The sequence below is a fragment of the Phascolarctos cinereus genome, unplaced genomic scaffold, assembly GCF_003287225.1.
Source record: "Phascolarctos cinereus isolate Bilbo 61053 unplaced genomic scaffold, phaCin_HiC Scaffold_726;HRSCAF=1367, whole genome shotgun sequence".
NCBI classification, from domain to species: Eukaryota; Metazoa; Chordata; class Mammalia; order Diprotodontia; family Phascolarctidae; genus Phascolarctos; species Phascolarctos cinereus.
Window position 1 is genome coordinate 49,023,010 of NW_027556098.1, and position 19,134 is coordinate 49,042,143.

Genomic DNA, 19,134 nt, shown 5'->3' on the forward strand with positions numbered 1-19,134 from the left:
TTCATTAGTGGTTTTAAGCATTCATTTAAAATGTGTCTTAATATACAAAGATATATAATGTATAAACACTTTATGATTAACATATGAACAATATATAATTCTGTAAATGTAATATGCTTGTAAGAAAACATTTACATTTGTTAATGATATTAAAAATATTCTAACTTCAAAAAGTACATATTTAAATGTATTCTAGTATAACAAAAAGGTGATACATTTGTATCACCCTTTTTGCAAAGCTATTTGCTCAGATAAAGGACCTACATAGCAGTAGACTTGATAGATGCCCTGTTGCATGCTATAGTTTTGTGCCCTTGTGGATAGTTACAGAATTCATCAAGACATACAATATATCTCAAGATTTCCAAAGTATATTGTCTATATGGTAGATCTCCAGGTAGAAAGGATTTATAGAACATCAGCAAGAATTCTACATAATAAGAAGGCATGGATAGGTTGCAAATAGCTCCTTTGAGAGGGTACCCACTTCAATGAAATTACAGAACCACTGAAGTATTAAAATGTTGTTTATTTATTTATTTTGCTTCTATGAAACACAGCTATTACCCATTGCGCAAATGGAGAGGAAAGGCAACATTTTAATGTGTATGGTCTAACTTTTGTCTTTGAAAAATAAAAATGATAATACATCAAAGCTTTTTTTTTTCAAAAATTCCTTGCTTTTTTCAAACAAGTTATGTGGAAGTTCTAGTACCTGACTTGTCTAGATTAAACTGGTAGAAGTCTCAATACAATGATAGCTCATAGCTCACTGGCACATGATTTTTAAATACCATTGGTCGCATCATGTTCCGTGAAACATAACATATTTTAAAAGTCTAATATAGCAGAGAAAATAAAATAAATGTTTTTGTTATTATCCAGGAATGGTGTTAGAAAAAAATTCCATTATAATGTACCATTCTTACAGATTACAATAAAACCCAACTAAAGAGAATTTTTTCTTTTTGGATTTCCACACCTATTTCTAGACAAACTTTTCCATTTTCCTGAGTTTTAATATTAACCAGAATGTGAGATAAAACCACAAATTTCATTTCAATATTTTGTAGCAAAGTTAATAGCATGTAATGAACACAATCTCCAATATTTAAAGTCTGATTTGGCTGGAGGTTTTTTGGTGGTGGTTGAGTAATGATGGGAAAAGAATATAAAAGTTTCCCCAAGGCATTGGAGTCACTGAAAATATATATGACAATATTCAAATATAGTCAGTGCTTTTTGATTTGTAGTATACATAAAATTAATGTAATTCCTAAGAATTAGGCCATATTGAGAATTTGATCTTTACAACTATCACCACATTTATCTACATGCTATCTCTGGGGAAATACATGCAAAGAAAATACAGAGCTTTACCCACAGTTAGAGAATCACCTATAGAGTCATTACTTCTAGAAACCTCACAAATATTTTGCTCTAAGTAAAACTTATGCATTGCTAACAAAGAACTAAGATACTCTATTTTCTCATAAGTACCACTCAATCACAAACATTTTGCATATATACATATATATATACATATATATATACACACACACACATATATATATACATATATATATGAACATATGTATATTCAATACAGACTAGCCATCATAATTTAGATCTCACAAAATCAAGCCAATATCTGTAGACTCCATTAAAAGAATGGCTTGCCAGGTGCCCCTTCAATTCTATTTGAAAGGATTTACATTGTTCAGCATCCAAATGCTATTCAAGAGTATCCCAAAATTAAACATTTGTAAAAACATTTTTTTACTCAGCCTGCAACTGCTTTCCAGGTTAGTTCAGCTTCTAGTCAGATATACATCCAAGTTGTACAAAATGATCATTAAAGAAAATAAAAATTCAAAGATGCCGCAAAATAGGGCTTTGCAAAAGTAATCCATGGTACTGCGTGGTTAATTTAAAAACCCTATTTTTTTTCTCAGTTTGAAGTTTTTAAACCTTGCGGATGGTTGGAGTAGGAAAAAGGAAATTTACTAGGCAGTACAAAGGAAATCTTGTTGTCCTCTATTGTGGCAGTGGGGGTGTTACCCAATCCTAACTTATCTATGTTGATAAAGGAAATCAAAAGCAGAGTAACAAGAAAAAAGTTCCTGTCAAATCAAAAGGTGCTCATCCTTACCTTAATAGTGCTGGCCATAGTGCATTCAAGTTTATTAATCGTTAATTATTGATAATAATAATTATTGCTTCTCTCTGACCAGAAAGTAGTTTTGATGAGGTTGTTTAAAGCGGATGAGATTGTGCTAAGTCTGGGAAATGAAGTCAGCCAATGGCAGGAAGAGGTTTCTATTGGTCCTGGCTACATGACTCGAAGAAACAGGATATTTGGGAGCAGAGAGATAAGAGACCCTAAAAACAATGTTGTTTTTCTTGACTACATACAGCCAAGATTTCTATTTTTTTTCCCTTAATTAAAAAGAAGTGTCAATTGCTTGGGACTGGCTGTTTGGGCAGGTGTGATTAGCTGTGCACTGCGTGTAACATTCTGCACTGAAGCAGGATGCAGGTGATGGTCCAACTGGGCCAAGTACTGTGCAGTTTCACATAGGCTAGTCCCTGGGGACCCACATGTTTAATATGTCTACCAAACAGGATCACTAGGCATTGACACTCTCTGTCTTGTCAAACCTCCTACATATCATTAATAAAGAATCAGATAAATCAAGGTTTCCTGGCCTTATGATTTTCTCATGAAAGGAAGCTGTCAGGTAAAGTTCATTTAACAGAGCCAAGAGATATTCATTAATAGCTCTTTTTAAAAATATTTTCAAGTTTCTAATCAATGTCTAAGTCCCAAAGCATCTTAATAATCCCTTTTACTTTTTCTCCTTCAATGTGTACAAATTTAAAGATTCGAGAATTTTATGAATCAAAGTAAATAAAACAGGGGGAAAGAATCTTTTTATCCATTTGACCAAAAATCCAGATACATACTCAAAATTTCTTCAGTTCACCACAGTCATACAATGCCACTGGGAATATTGCCACTTGGCAAAAGTCACAAAGGCAAAGATTTTGCCTGTATGTTATATGAAATGGTTAAGAAATTTTCAATACTCAATCCATAAGTGCAGGGTCACTTTTTTTGTTGTTTTTCTTTCTCCTGATAACAACAACAACAACAACAATAGCGGCTAACATTTAGACAATGAATACAGACATGCACATTACTTAGAGAATTTCCTACATAACTTTTATTACTCATTTTCAGGAAATGACATACTCCAGCAATAACATTTTGCCTAGACAGGCTACAGGAAAGTTACACAAGTAAAAAGGTGTGGCCCAAATATGTAACAGAAGAGAACACAATAGAGTCAAATCCTGATTCAAAGTCAACTAAGAGCGTCAGCTAATTGATCAAGGAGCTGATCTGCTGAAGCCTTCAAGGCTACAACACAATTTGATACAGATCACAGAATTCATTTTTGTAAACTAGACTGTTTATCTTTTGTGTACCTTAAAAAAACAAACCAAAAAAGCTGATTTCACCTTTGTGCCAAGACAAGAAAGATGACTTACATGAAATTTTTTCTTTTCTGTGTGAAAATCAAAACCTAACCAGTTTATAGCAATTGTATTTGGTGGGAATGTTGATTTCCTCTCCTTTCATCTCCAAACAATGAGTGAGATGAGTAGCTGATTAGAAATTCATTTCCCCTAAGTTTTCAAAACACTTGGAGCTGTTTTATATGGTTAATTTCCACCCAATGTCCTTTAGTTTCTTTTCTTTCATTAGAAGTCATAGTCTAAAATTGCACTACAGCATACAGTGCTCTACTATGATTGTACTTAGCTACAACTTTTAAAGTACAGTTCAATAATAAGGGAAAATAGACAAAAGAAAATTCTTCATGATCCTATAGCTGACACCTCTCTATTTCTTCATAACATATTCTTTGTCTATATAGTAGAAAGCATCAAGGATTTTATTTCTATTGAATTGTTTCATTCTAATAGAGTACTGCAACCCTTCATTTTCCCTGGCTCAAATATAATTGAACTGAAAAATTAAATGTCAACATGTAAGTTTTCTCTGAGTCAATGTAAATTTTTCTTCACTAGACCAAAAAAATCAAAAAATGTATTTTCTTGTTAATGTTTGTAAATTTAAAAATAGAAAAACGCTAATTTATCTCTATGAATTTTAGTGTTTTTAATAGGAATGAGTGTTGTATTTTGTCAAAAGTTGTTTTTTTGCATTGATTGAGACAATATGTGATTTCTGTTGGGTTTTTTTTATTGATATGATCACTTATGTTGATAGTTTTCCTAATTCTGAACCTGTCTTGCATTTCTGATGTAAATCCCACCTGGTCATAGTGTATGACCTTTTTTATATATTTCTATAATTTTTTGCTAGTATTTTACCTAAAATTTTTACATCAATATTCATAAGGGAAATTGATGTATAGGTTTCTTTCTGTTTTTACTCTTCCTGGTTTAGGTCTCAGCACCATAATTGTGTCATAAAGGGAATTTGGTAGGACTCCCTTTTTGCCTATTTTTCCAAATATTTTATATAATATAATTAATTGTTTTTAATTGTTTAATTAATTAAATAATAAGTAAAAATTAATTGTTTAATTAATTATTCTTGGTGAAATTCTCCTGTGAATCCATCTGGCTCTAAGGATTTTTTATTAGGGACCTCATTGATGGCTTCTTCAATTTCTTTTTCTAAGTAAGATATGGTTTTTTAAGTATGCTATTTTCTGTTAATCTGGGCAATTTCTATTTTGTAAATAGTCATCCATTTCACTCAAATTGTTAGATTTATTAGAATATAATTGGACAAAATACCTCTTAATAATTGCTTTAATTTCCTTTTCATTGGTGAAAATGGAGCCAAAGTCACTCCTTTCATTTTTGATACTAGTGCAATGGTTTTCTTACTTTCAATTGTGTTTATCTCTCCTTTGATTATCACTGCTCCCAATTTGAAGTTTAATTGCAAGTTTTTAATTTATTCTCTTTCTTTTTTTAGCCCATGCCCAATTCATTGATCTTCTCTTTCTCTGTTTTAGGGATGTCAGCTTTTAGAGATATACATTTTCCCCTAAGTACAACTTTGGCTGCATCCCACAAATTTTGGTATGTTGTTGTTGTTATTCCCTTTAATGAAACTATTGCTTCTATGATTTGTTCTTTGACCCACTTATTCTTTAGGATTAGATTATTTAGCTTCTGATTAATTTTAAATTTATACTTCCATAGCCCTTTATTAAATGTAATTTTTATTACATTATGATCTGATAAGGATACATTTAATAGTTCTGCTTTTCTACAGAAATTGTGAAGTTCTATGTGCTAATAAGTGGACAATTTTTGTACTGCTGAGAAAACTGTATATGCCTTCCTATCCCAAATCAATTGTCTCTAGTGATCTATCATATCTATTTTTTCTAAAATTCTATTCACTTCCTTAACTTCTTTCTTGTTTATTTTATGGTTAGATTTATTTAGTTCTGAGAAGGGAAAGTCAAGGTTCCCCACCGGTATAGTTTTGCCATCTATTTCCTCCTGTAATTCATTTAACTTTTCCTTTAAGAATTCTGATGCTGTGCCATTTGATGCATATATGTTTAGTATTTATATTACTTCATTGTCTATGGTACCTTTTAGCAAAATGTAGTTTTCTCCACTAATCTCTTTGAATTAGATCTATTTTTGCTTTTGCTTTATGTAAGATTGTAATTGCTACAATTGTGGTTTTTTTACTTCAGCCAAAATATAGTATGTTTTGCTTCCACCTCTTTTTTTTTTTATTATGTGTGTATCTGTGCTTCAAGTGTCTTCCTTGTAAACAACATATTATATGATTGTGGTTTTTAATCCACACTGCTATCCACTTCTGGTTTATGGGTGTTTATGGGTGTTCATCCCATTCACATTTAGAGTTATGATTACTTGTGTACTTCCCTCCATCCTACTTTCCCCCCCTGTTATCCTGTCTCTTTCTCCTTTCACCCTTTACCTCCTTAAAAGTATTTTGATTCTGACCACTGTCTCCCCCAATCCATCCTTTCTTCTACCATCAGCCTCCTTCTTTTATCCTCCTCCCTTTTTAAGTTAGATTTCTATACCCAACTGAGTGTAGATGTTATTCCCTCTTTGACCCAATTCTGTTGAAAGTAAGGTTCAAGCTTTACCCCCAACATCTTCCCCTCAACTGTAAAAGCTCTTTTGCATGTCTTTTGTGTGAGTTATTTACTCCATCCTACCTCTCCCTTCCCCCTTCTCCCAGCGCGTCCCTCTTTCTAACTCCTTAATTTTTTAGATATCACTGCATCATAGTCTATGTGCATTCTATGGATACTTTTTATAACTGCCCTAACAATGAGAAAGTTCTTATGAGTTACAAATATCATGTCTCCATATGGTAATGTAAATTATTTAACCACATCAAATCCCTTGTGGTTTCTCTTTCTTGTTTACCTTTTTATGCTTCTTTTGAGTCTTGTACCTAGAATTAAAATATTTTATTCATCTCTTGTCTTTTCATCAGGAATGCTTGAAAGTTCTCAATTTCATTACATATCCATTTTTTCCCCTGAGTAGTTATATTCAGTTTTGCTGGGTAGGTTATTCTTAGTTATAATAGTAGCTCCTTTCCCCTCATATTCCAAGTCCTCCAATTCTTAAATGTAGAAGTTGCTAAATCTTGTGTTATCTTGACTTTGTTCCATGATATTTGAATTAGCTTTTTCTCTCTGATTACAATATTCTTCTGGAATTTTTGTATAATATTCCTAAAAGTTTTCATTTTGGGATCTTTTTCACTAGTTAATTGGTGGATTCTTTCAATTTCTATTTTATCTTCTGTTTCTAGCATATCAGGGCAGCTTTCTTTGATCATTTCTTGAAATATGAAGCTCTTTTACTGATCATGACTTTCAGGTAGTCCAATAATTCTTAAATTATCTCTCCTCAATCTATTTTCCAGGTCAGTTGTTTCTCCAATGAGATGTTTCACATTTTCTTCTATTTTTCATTCTTTTAATTTTGTTTGTTTCTTGATGTCTCATGGAAACATTACCTTCCACTTGCCCCATTCTAATTTTTAAGGCATGATTTTCTTCAATGAGTTTTCATATCTCCTTTTCCATTTGGACAATTCTACTCTTTAGGGAGTTCTTTTCTTCAATGAATTCTTTAACCTCTTTTCCTTTGGCCAACTGCTTTTTCATGAGTTCTTCTCTTCAGTAGATTTTTGTGTCTCTTTTACCATTTGGCCTGTTCTGGTTTTAAGGTGATTTTGTTTCCAATATTTTCATCTCCTTTTCTAAGCTGTTGACTCTTTTTTTATGATTTTCTTGCACCACTCTAATTTCTTTTCTCAATTTTCCTCTACCTCTCTAATTTGCTTTTTAAAATTCTTTTTGAGCTCTTCTGGGACCTGAGACCAATTCACATTTTTTTTTCAGGCTTTGCATGTAACTGCTTTGATTTTGCTGTCTTCTGAGTTTGTGTTTCAATTTTCCCTCTTGAGCCAGGTTCTTTTTCACTGTTTGCTCATTTTCCAGCTTATTTCAGGGCTTTGAATTTTATGTTAAAGTTGGGCTCTGCTCCTGAAGTGGAGGGATACTGTCCTAAATTTCAGGGTTTTTGCACTATTGTTTTCAGAGCTAATTCTGAGGTTAGCAAGCTCTCAGTTCTTCCAAGGAGGAATAATCCAAAGAGAGCTGTGGTCACTGCTCTTCTGGCCTATGATCTAATCTGTAAGTGACTACAAAAACTCTTTTCAGTCCTAGAACTATGCAGGGCTCCTGCTCCTGTTAGTATTCCTCCTCACCCTGGGACTGTAACTCAGAACCACGTATGGGCAATGCAACAGAGTCCTGCTCCCAATGCCAGCAAAGGGTCCCCTGTAATCTTCATCTGACCAATTACCTCACACCTTTACTGTCCATGGGCTGAGCGTCCTGGAAATCACCACCACTGCTGATTCAGTCACTAAGGTCTGCTACTGACTTGCCTTGCATCATTTTGTTTACACACATTTTCTGAGTGTACACACATTTTTAACAGCATGGCAAAAATAAATCTGAAAGCCTGACAACTCCTTCATAAAAAAATTATTTTACAAAAGCTGAAATAATAGCATAAATATGCTATGTATTGTCTCCAAGATGACACACTAACTTTTTGAATGCATAATGCTTGAAATACAAGACATTCATGAAGGTCTTAGGAGAAGGTTGTGCTTGGATCTTTGGGGAGAATGACTATATATATATTTTAGCCACCTAGACCTGACCTGCAGTGGAAAATCACACTAGGCACTTTAGGACTGATATGAGCTTTCTTATTTTAAGCAAGGATTCTCATAATAACATATTAATTTTTAAGTTTTTAGGAAGTATGTATAATGGTTACAATGATGAGGCTGATACACATGTTGTCAGAGCTAACTCTGTGTTTGGGAGGTCCCAAAGAAAAATATGAGAGAGAAGAGGTATTAGACAGCCTACCAAACTGAAGGTCTGTAGAGCTGTTGTGTTGCCCTTATTGTTGTGTGCTTGTGAAACCTGGACATTCTACCAGTGCCAAGCCAGGAGTCACTTCCATTTTAATTGTCTTAGGAAGATTCCGAAGATCATCTGGGAAGATGAAGTATCAGCTAACTGCCAAACTGAACTGCCAAGAATTTAAATTCTACTGCAGACAGCACAACTCTGATGGGCACTCTCAAGGTCTCTCTGAAAAACTTTGGAATCTATTGGGAAACATGGGAGATATAAACAAAAGACCATCCCACATTGTGTGCCCATATCAAAGAAGATGCTGAGCTCTATGAGCAAAGCAGAATTGCAGTAGTTCAAAGGAAACATGAGGTGTGCAAATTTAGAACCATCTCCACTCCAAATGTTCATATGGACTATTTGTGCCTGACGGTGGTAGAGCCTTCCAACCTCATATTGGTCTAATCAGCCACTGTCAGATACACTGTACCTTGACCCTGAGATAGTGATGTCATTTTGGTCTTCTTCAGAGAACAGAGTATGACAACCAACCAACTGGAGTGCTGCTGGACTTGCAGTCAGAAAAAACCTGTACTCAAATCCTATCTCAGACACTTAATAACTGTATGACTATGGCAAATGGAGAGGGGCAGGACTGATAATGGAGAGTGTATGGAGTAAGAAATGAACCACACAACCAGGAACTCAAGAAAATCTCTACCATGCGGCAACACTTTTATCCTCTCTATTGCATACAGGAATTGATACTTCCAAGTGAGGCATGACAAAATTAAGGGAAGGAGAAATATCTACCAAGAAACTGTTTAGAACAGGGAACTCAAAATAGAAGCTTTAATTCCACGAGGAATGCAGAGATTAAAGAAGTAATAAATATGTCTAAGAAACATAAATCAAGGAATAGAAGTCTAGAGTAGACAGAAGATGAAAAGCAATGAAAAGATCAAGGGAATGTAATCCTTTTTAGAAAAAGGCACTGAAATGAGAAAAAAATAACAAAAGACTTTGAAACAGAAGAGAAGAAAGATATTATTTGATTACTTAAATCAGAGAGAAAAAGAGATGAGTTGGAAAACTAGATAAAAAGAAAACTAAAACCATAAATTAAGTAAAATTCCAAAACTAGGGAAAAGTGACAAAGGATGTCATCTTGTTTGATGATCTTGGAGGGGGAAGGTTCAGGGTAGGGAGAAGAGAGCTTGTGGGAACACAGTTGCCTTAAAGTTCATTAAACAAAATAAGTAGTGAGATGAAATTCTTCCTTTGCAGAAGAACAGCAATCTTCACCACCCCACAAAAACCCTAATTCAAGAAAAAAATATTTCATGTAAGTGATGAAAAATATAAACTTAACTCTCATAATTTTAAATATGAATGGATTAAATAATCTGATGAAACAAAAGAGCATGCATAATTTGTTGCTTACTGAAAACATCCCTAAAAAGCAAAGGCATACACATGCTATCAAATCAAAAACAAAATAAAAATCACAATAAAAAAGGGATAAAAAAAGAAGCTACATTGTGCTGAAAGGAACGATAAACATCAAACCAATCTCAGTATTAAATCTGTATACTCCAAATGCCTTAGCATCTAAATGCATAAAGTAAAAAAAAATCACTGTTTACAAGAATCCATACACAAGTGTACAATAATACAGGAATGAAATAAATATTTATATAGTGCCTACAATATGCCAGGCAGGTGCTACTACAATGTTCCTTTTACAGTTGAAGAAATTGAGTAAATACAGTAAATAAAAAATTAAGTGACTTGCCCAGGGTCACACAGCTAATAAGGGTCTGAGCCTGGACTTGAACTGAACTTGATGACATGAAACTGAAAAGCTTTTACTCAAATGAAATTAGTGGACCTAGGATAAGAAGGGAATGGTGAACTTGGGTGGGTGGGTGGGAAATCTATCAAACCTCTCAGATAAGGATTTTATATCCCAGATATATAGGTAAATAGCATATGTACATAAATACATACATACATACATACACACACATATATATATATACATAAAGAGAGAGAATGAGTGAGTGAGAGCCAACTAACAGTCATTCCCAATAAATAAGACTAAAGGATATCAATAAATAGTTCACAAAAAAAACAATTACAAGCAATTAACAATGAAAATATGTTCCAAATCATAGGAAAATATGTTCCAAATCACTAGCAATGAAAGTGCACTAATTAAGATAAGACTGAGTGTTCACTTCACACTCAGTAAATTGGCAAAAACTGACAAAAAATAGTAATAGTCAAAGTTGGAGGGGTTTGGGGACAATAAGCATCCTAATGAATTGTTGGTAGAACTGCAAATCAATATAACCATTTTGGAAAGTAATTTGGAATTATGTAAATACCCTTTAACCTAGAGATTCCACTAGTAGGCTTATGCCCCAAGGAAGTCAATGATAAGAAGTCCCCATTTATAACAAAGTACTTAGAGTAGCACTTTTGTGATAGCAAAGAAATGGAAACAGATGACTATATGTTGGGGAATGGCTAATCAATATGTGGTACATGAATATAAGGTAACACCACTGCACTGTTAGAAATGATAAATATGGGGGCCAAGATGGCAGAATGAAAGCAGTAACTTGCTTGAGCTCTCCCCCAAACCTCTCCAAATACCTATAAAAAATGCCTCTAAACAAATTCTGAAGCAACACAAACCACAAAAAGACAGAGTGAAGCAAATTTCCAGCCCAAGACAGCCTGGATGATCAGAAAGGTATATTGCGCTGGGCGGGGAGAGGAATGCAGTGGAGCATGGGCGCAGACCACAGTGAACCTGGACCAGGCCTCAGAGGACTGAATCTCAGGCAGCTGTGGCGGCTTCCAGACCTCTCAACCCATAAACACCAAAGACAACTTAGAAGGTCAATGGGAAAAGTCTGTTTCTGCGGTGCTGAGAGAGGAGCTAGGTCAGAGCCAGCTCCAGAGTGCAGAGCAGAGAGAGTGGGCGCGGGGGCGGTGGCTGCATCCTGAGCGTCTAGCCCACAGACTGAGGGGGAATTGAGTGGCTGATCAGAAGGAGATTGCAAGGATCTCTTTACCAGTGCTGAGGGAGGAATCTCTTGTTTTGCCCATGCTTGGATCTGGGTCACAGTTCTGGGCAGCTGTCCTGGGACAAAAAGGAGTGCTGGCATGGTGGAGCTTGTAGTGGCATGGAGAGAAAACCTTCTTCGCAGTTCCAGGACAGAAAGGAGTGCTTGTGGTCACTAACAGACCAGAGCACAGGCCAGGAAAGGAGTAAATACTTGCCCCTTATCATATCACCTTTCATGAACCAAAAATTTACGGGTCCCTACAAGTATCTCTGAAAACAGCTGTATAAACCCCCAAAGCTTGGGACAGTACATTCTCCACATTGGAAGCAGACTCTTACCTTAACAAAGAGTCTAAAACTCAAGTAATTGGCTGGGATCATGAACAAGCAGTGCAAAAAAGAGTCAGACTATATTATCTTACTTTGGTGACAAGATCAAAACATACAACCAGAAGAAGACAACAGAGTCAAAGGTCCTACATCCAAAGCCTCCAAGAAAAATATGAATCAGTCCCAGGCCTTGGGAGAGCTCGAAAGGGATTTTGAGAAGCAAGTAAGAGAAGTAGAGGAAAAACTGGGAAGAGAAATGAGAGTGATGCAAGAAAACCATGAAAAACAAGTCAACAGCTTGCTAAAGAAGACACACACATACAAAAAAAAATACTGAAGAAAATAACACCTTAAAAAATAGCCTAACCCAAATGGCAAAAGAGGTCCAAAAAGCCAATGAGGAGAAGAATGTCCTAAAAAGCAAAACTGGCCAAATGGAAAAGGAAGTCCAAAAGATTACTGAAGAAAATATTTCCTTAAAAATTAGAATAAAGCAATTAGAAGCTAGTGACTTTATGAGAAATCAAGACACTGTAAAATAAATCCAAAAGAACGAAAAATTAGAAAATAGTGTGAAATATCTCATTGGAAAAACAACTGACCTGGAAAATAGATCCAGGAGGGGCAGCTATGTGGCGCAATGGATAGAGCACCGGCCTTGAAATCAGGAGGACCTGAGTTCAAATCTGACCTCAGACCAAACACTTGACACTTACTAGCTGTGTGACCCTGGGTAAGTCACTTAACCCCAACTGCCTAAAAACAAAAAAAAAAGTAGATCCAGGAGAGATAATTTAAAAATTATTGGACTATCTGAAAGCCATGATCAAAAAAAGAGCCTAGACATCATCTTTTAAGAAAATATCAAGGAAAACTACCCTAATATTTTAGAACCAGAGGTCAAAATAGAAATTGAAAGAATCCACAGATCTCCTCCTGAAAGAGATCCCCAAAGGAAAACTCCTAGGAATATCGTAGCCAAATTCCAGAGTTCCCAGGTCAAGGAGAAAATATTACAAGTTGCCAGAAAGAAACAATTCAAGTATTGTGGAAACACAATCAGGATAACACAGATAGCAGCTTCTACATTAAAGGACTGCAGGGCATGGAATATAATATTCTGGAGGGCAAAGGATATAGAATTACAACCAAGAATCACCTACCCAGCAAAATTGAGTATAATCCTTCAGAGGAAAAAATGGTCATTCAGTGAAATAGAGGACTTTCAAGCATTCTTGATGAAAAGACCAGAGCTGAATAGAAAATTTGACTTTCAAACACAAGACTCAAGTGGAACATGAAATGGTAAACAGGAAAGAGAAATCATAAGAGACTTATTAAGGTTGAACTGTTACATTCCTGCATGGAAAGATGATATTTATAACTCATGAGACCTTTGTCAGTATTAGGGTAGTTGGAGGGAAAAAAATTATATGTATGTATAGATAGATAGATAGATAGGTAGAGGGCACAGGGTGAGTTGAAGATTAAGGGGTCATATCTGGAGAATAAAATTAAGGGATGAGAGAGGATTATACTCGGAGAAGAAGAAAGGGAGAGGTAGAAACAGGTTAATTATCTCACCAAAAAAAAAAAAACCAGAAAATAAAAGGCTATTACAATGGATGGAAACGGGGGAAGGTAAGAGGGAATGAATGAATCTCATTCTCATAGGATTTGGCTTAAGAAGGGAATAACATACACATTCAATTGGGTATGGAAATCTGTCTTACCCTACAGGAAAATAGGGGGGAAGGGACAAGAGAGCAGGGGGATGATAGAGAGGAGGGCAGATTGGGAAAGGGGGTAATCAGAAGTAAATACTTCTGAGGAGGGACAGGGTCAAAAGAAAGAATAGAATAAATGGGGGGGCAGGATAGGATTAAGGGAAATAGAGTTAGTTTTTCACAACATGTCTACTATGGAAGTGTTTTGCATAACTGCACATGTATAAGCTATGCGTAACAGCACATGTATAACCTACATTGAGTTGCTTGCCTTTTCAATGAGGGTGGGTGGGGAGGGAGGAAGGGAAAAAATTTGGAACCCAAAGTTTTAAAAACACATTTACAAAAAAAAAAAGATTTTCACATGCAACTGGGAAATAAGAAATACAGGAAATGGGGTACAGAAGTCTATCCTGCCCTACAGAAAAATAGAAGGGGAAGGGAATAAGAGAAGGAGGGGGGAGAGATAGAAGAGAGGGCAGACTAGGGGAAGGGGTATTCAGAATGCATGCCATCTTGGGGTGGGGGAGAGGGGTGAGATGGGGAGAAAATTTGGAACTCAAAATCTTGTGGAAGTAAATGCTGAAAACTAAAAATAAATAAATTTATATATATATATATATAAAAGAAATGATAAATATGATGAATGCAGAAAAATATGGAAAATTTGACATGATCTGATTCAGAGAAAAATAAGCAGAGCCAAAAAGAAACCCTATATATATTACTACCAATATAAATTTAAAGAAAAACTACAAAACAATCAAAAATGAATGATTTTTTTTAAATTTAAAAGCCACAGGGGTGGAGGGAAGAAAATTAAATGTATAATAATACTTTTCTTTCCCCAGGTGTTCAACATTATGACAAGTTAAGGAAAAACAATGAAAAGAAGACATGGAAAACACTACGAGTAAGCTGATTTAATACCTTTTTCTCTTTTCTATTGTAGTGATACTGAAAGAAATCTGTGGATTTTTCCTCAGTCTCTTTCTCTATTTCTCTATTTCTGTCTCTCTCCTTGTCTCTGACTATCTCTTTCTGTTTCTCCCTGTGCATCTGTCTGCCTCTCACTTTCTCTTCTCCAACTCTTCCTGCCTCCCTACCCCTAGATCATATATCTAGAAATAGTTCAAGAAATGAAAGTTATTGGTATACACAAATGACTATAAGAATGAAAGAAGGGATATTGTGACAGCTGTTTAATTAAACATAATATGCCAAGTGACTCTAATAACTCATGCTTTGAATATTGACACCATGAAGGTGGAGTCATATTTTCCTCCTAGTCTACTAACACTTTAGAAGTTCATATTTCAGTGGGCAACATGAGCTCTCCTAATGGGGTAATACAAGAAAAAATAGTTGAGTATTCCAATTTCACCTGAAAGGTCTATTTTAAGAGTATGATATAAGTAATCTCTCTTCCTCCAGGTAAATGGCAGCTTGCAGGGATTGTACATGCTCTCAATGGCCACATGATAATTAAAAAAGAGGTTAGGGGGTGGAGCCAAGATGGCAGAGTAAAAGCAGTAACTTGCTTGAGCTCTCCCCCAAACCCCTCCAAATACCAGTAAAAAATGACTGTAAACACATTCTAAAGCAGCAGAACCCAGAAAAAGACAGTGAAACAAATTTCCAGCCCAAGACAACCTGCATGGTTGATAGGAAAATTGTGTTGCACCAGGCTAGGAGAGGAGCACAGTTCAGCATGGGCTGAGCAAACTCTGTGCAGACCTCAAGAGACTGAATCATGGGCAGCTGTGGTGGTTTCCAGACTTCTCAAACCACAAATGCAAAAGACTAATTAGAAGGTCAGTGGGAAAGGTCTGTTGGACCTGGGTGAGAGAGGAGGAGCTCAGTCCAGCCTTGGTCTAGCACAGCCCCAGGGCTGCAGCCAGAGCATCAGTGGTTGCTTCCAGAGCTCTTGGCCCATAGACAGGAGATGAAGTGGCTGATCAGATGGGGATTGCAGGAATCTCTTTGCTGGTACTAAGGCAGGATTCTCTTGCTTTGCATGTGCTTGGATATGGGTCACAGTCCTGGATGGTGGTCCTGGGGTAAGGAAGAGCCCTGGTGTGGTGGAGCTTGGGGCAGCATTGCAGAGAAAATCCTCCTCACAGTTCCAAGGCAGAAAAGAGTGCTTGTGGTCACTCATAGAACAGAGCATAGGTCAGGAAAGGAGTAAACATCTGTCCTTTGATCATACCACCTTGGAAGAAATGAAAATTTACAGGTCCCTAGAACTGTCTCTGAAAACAGCTGCACAAAACCCTTGAACCTTAGGACAGTACACCCTCCACACTGGAAGCAGAGCCCTACCTTAACAAAGAGTTAAAAAAAGTCAAGTGATTGGTTGGGAACATGAACAAATGGTGGAAAAAAACTCAGATTATAGAATCTTACTTTGGTGACAAAGAAGATTAAAACATACAACCAGAAGTAGACGACCAAGTCAAAGCTCCTACATCCAAAGTCTCCAAGAAAAATATGAATTAGTCTCAGGCCTTGAAAGAGCTCAGAAAGGATTCTGAAAAGCAAGTAAGAGAAATAGAGAAAAAATTAGGAAAAGAAATGAGAGTGATGGAAGAAAATCATGAAAAATGAGTCAAGAGTTTGCTAAAGGAGACCCAAAGAAAATATCGAAGAAAATAACACTTTAAAAAATAGCCTAACCCAAATGGCAAAAGAGGTCTAAAAAGCCAATGAGGAGAAGAATGCCCTAAAAAGCAGAATTGGCCAAATGGAAAAGGAGGTCCAAAAGCTCACTGAAGAAAATAATTCCTTGAAAATTAGAATAGAGCAAATGGAAGTTAATGACTATATGAGGAATCAAGAAATAATAAAACAAAACCAAAAGAATGAAAAAAGAGAAGACAATGTGGAATATCTCATTGGAAAAACCATTGACCTAGAAAATAGATCCAGGAGAGATCATTTAAAATTATTGAACTATCTGAAAACCATGATCAAAAAAAAGTCTAGACATCATCTTTCAAGAAAGTATCAAGGAAAGCTGTCCTGATATTCTAGAACCAGAGGGTAAAACAGAAATGGAAAGAGTCCACCAAATCACCTCCTGAAAGAGATCCTCAAAGGAAAACTGCTAGGAATATTACAGCCAAATTCCAGAGTTCCCAGGTAAAGAAGAAAATATTGCAAGCAGCCAGAAAGAAACAATTCAAGTATTGTGGAAACACAATCAGGATAACACAAGATTTAGCACCTTCTACATTAAGAGATCAGAGGGTTTGGAATACAATATTACAGATGTCAAAGGAGCTAGGATTAAAATCAAAAATCACCTATCCAGCAAAACTGAATATAATCCATCAGGGGGGAAATGGGTATTCAATGAAATAGAGGATTTTCAAGCATTCTTGATGAAAAGACCAGAGCTGAATAGAAAATTTGACTTTGAAATACAAGACTCAAGAGAAGTATGAAAAGGTAAACAGGAAAGAAACTTATTAAAGTTGAACTGTTTACATTCCCATGTGGAAAGATTATATTTGTAACTCATGAGACCTTTCTCAGTATTAGAGTAGTTGCAAGAGATGCATATGTATCATATATATGTATATGTATATGCATTTATATGTGTGTGTATATATGCATATATAGAGAGAGACAGACAGACAGAGAGACAGACAGACAGAGGGCACAGGGTGAATTGAATATGAAGGGATGATATTTAAAAAATAAAATTAAGGGGTGAGAGAGGATTATACTGGGAGAAGGAGAAAGTGAGAGGTAGTATGGGGTAAATTATATCACATAAAAGAGTCCAGAAAAACTTTTTACAGTGCAGGGGAAGGGGGGGAGGAGGTGAGAGGGAATGAGTGAATCTTACTCTCATTGGATATGGCTTATCAAGGGAATAACATACACACTCAATTGGGTATGAAAATCTATCATACCCTACAGAAAAATAGGTGGAAAGAGGATAAGAGGGGGGATGATAGAAGGGAGGGCAGATTAAGGGAGTGGGTAATCAGAAGGAAACATTTTTGAGAAAGGATAGGGTCAAAGGAGAGAATAAAAAAAATGAGAAGGGGCAGGATAGGATGGAGGGAAATATAGTTAGTCTTTCACAACATGACTATTTTGGAAGTCTTTTGCATGACTGCACATGTATAACCTATATCAAATTGCTTGCCTTCTCAATTAGGGTGGGTAGGGGCAGCTAGGTGGCACAGTGTATAGAGCACTGGCCCTGGATTCAGGAGAATCTGAGTTCTAATCCGGCCTCAGACACACAACACTTACTAGCTGTGTGATCCTGGGCAGGTCACTTAACCCCATTACCTAGCAAAAACAAAAAACAAAAAAAAATCAATTGTGGTGAGTAGAGAGAATTTAGAACTCAAAGTTTTAAAAACAAATGTTAGAAAATGTTTTTACATGCAACTAGGAAATAAGATATACAGGCAAAGTGGTATAGAAATCTATCCTGCCCTACAAGAAAATAGAGAGGAAGGAGATAAGAAGAAGGGGGGCAGTGATAGAAGGGAGGACAGATTAAGGGAAAAGGTATTCAGAAAGCATGCTGTCTTGGGGTGGGGAGGGAAAAGATGGGGAGAAAATTTGGAACTCAAAATCTTATAGAAGTAAATGTTCACAACTAAAAATATATTAATTAATTTTTTAAAAAATAGGTTAATCCCAGCCTAGTATTCTGTCCATTATATCATTCTTCCTCACTAATGGCATCATTAAAGAAAATAATACAAAATCAGATAAGACAATAGGCTGAAAAGTACAACAACAAAGATGAGTAAGGTTAGTAACCATCACATATGTAAGAATATTCATACACTGAAAAGAGTCCAGATGACCTGGGTTCAAAACTTACTGGCTATATAACTTCAGAGTTCTGTTTAATTCTGAGTGGCACATGACTGTGGGTTTATTTAACATCCCTCAGTTTCAGTTTTTTTTATCTATAAAATACATTGCTATAACAGAATCAATGACTATATATATATATATATATATATTATATATATATGTATATGTATATGTATATGTGTGCATGTGTATGTGTGCTTTGTAAATTGTAAAGCACATGTGAAGCATTTGTGAGGAAGGGAGATGAAAGTCTACACCTGTTATCTATGTAAAGACCTTCTAGGGTGAGAATTCTTGCTGGCAATACAGACAGGCAACTTATCTATAATTTATAGTATAAAGTTGCCTGAAAGCATTAAGATTACATAACTTGCACTTAGATTTTATTACAGACAGGGCTTGAATTCAGCATTTCTTTGACTCCAAATCTGGCTGTCTATCCACTATACCATGTTGCCTCTTGTGAAAGTATATGAAGTTGAGGAGTTTTTGATAACAATATTCTATAGATATTTGTTCAATTAATAATTTGTCTTTAAAGCCTTTTTAGAAATTTTAGTACTATATAGATACCAATTTTTATTGTTGTCAACATCATGATATTATTATTGATCATTATCGTCTTTGTCACCACTACCACCACCACCAC

The 19,134-nt window shown here is 35.6% G+C and overlaps 1 protein-coding gene across 4 annotated transcripts in view; it reads right to left on the minus strand.

Annotated features, from left to right (window-relative positions):
* Positions 1 to 19,134, minus strand: part of ERG (ETS transcription factor ERG) — a 172,438-nt gene that overhangs the window by 134,925 nt on the left and 18,379 nt on the right. Inside the window, exon 1 of one of the 4 annotated variants that reach the window (XM_020995837.2) lies at positions 2,153 to 2,285. The exons of 1 other annotated variant lie outside the window; for it this stretch is intronic. In XM_020995837.2, coding sequence (XP_020851496.1) covers positions 2,153 to 2,170 — 18 coding nt within the window. In that variant the 5' untranslated portion in view covers positions 2,171 to 2,285. Of the gene's footprint in view, positions 1 to 1,783; positions 1,940 to 2,152; positions 2,286 to 19,134 lie in introns of those variants that run through there. 2 more of the 4 variants (XM_078146530.1, XM_020995838.2) reach the window with 2 other exon arrangements.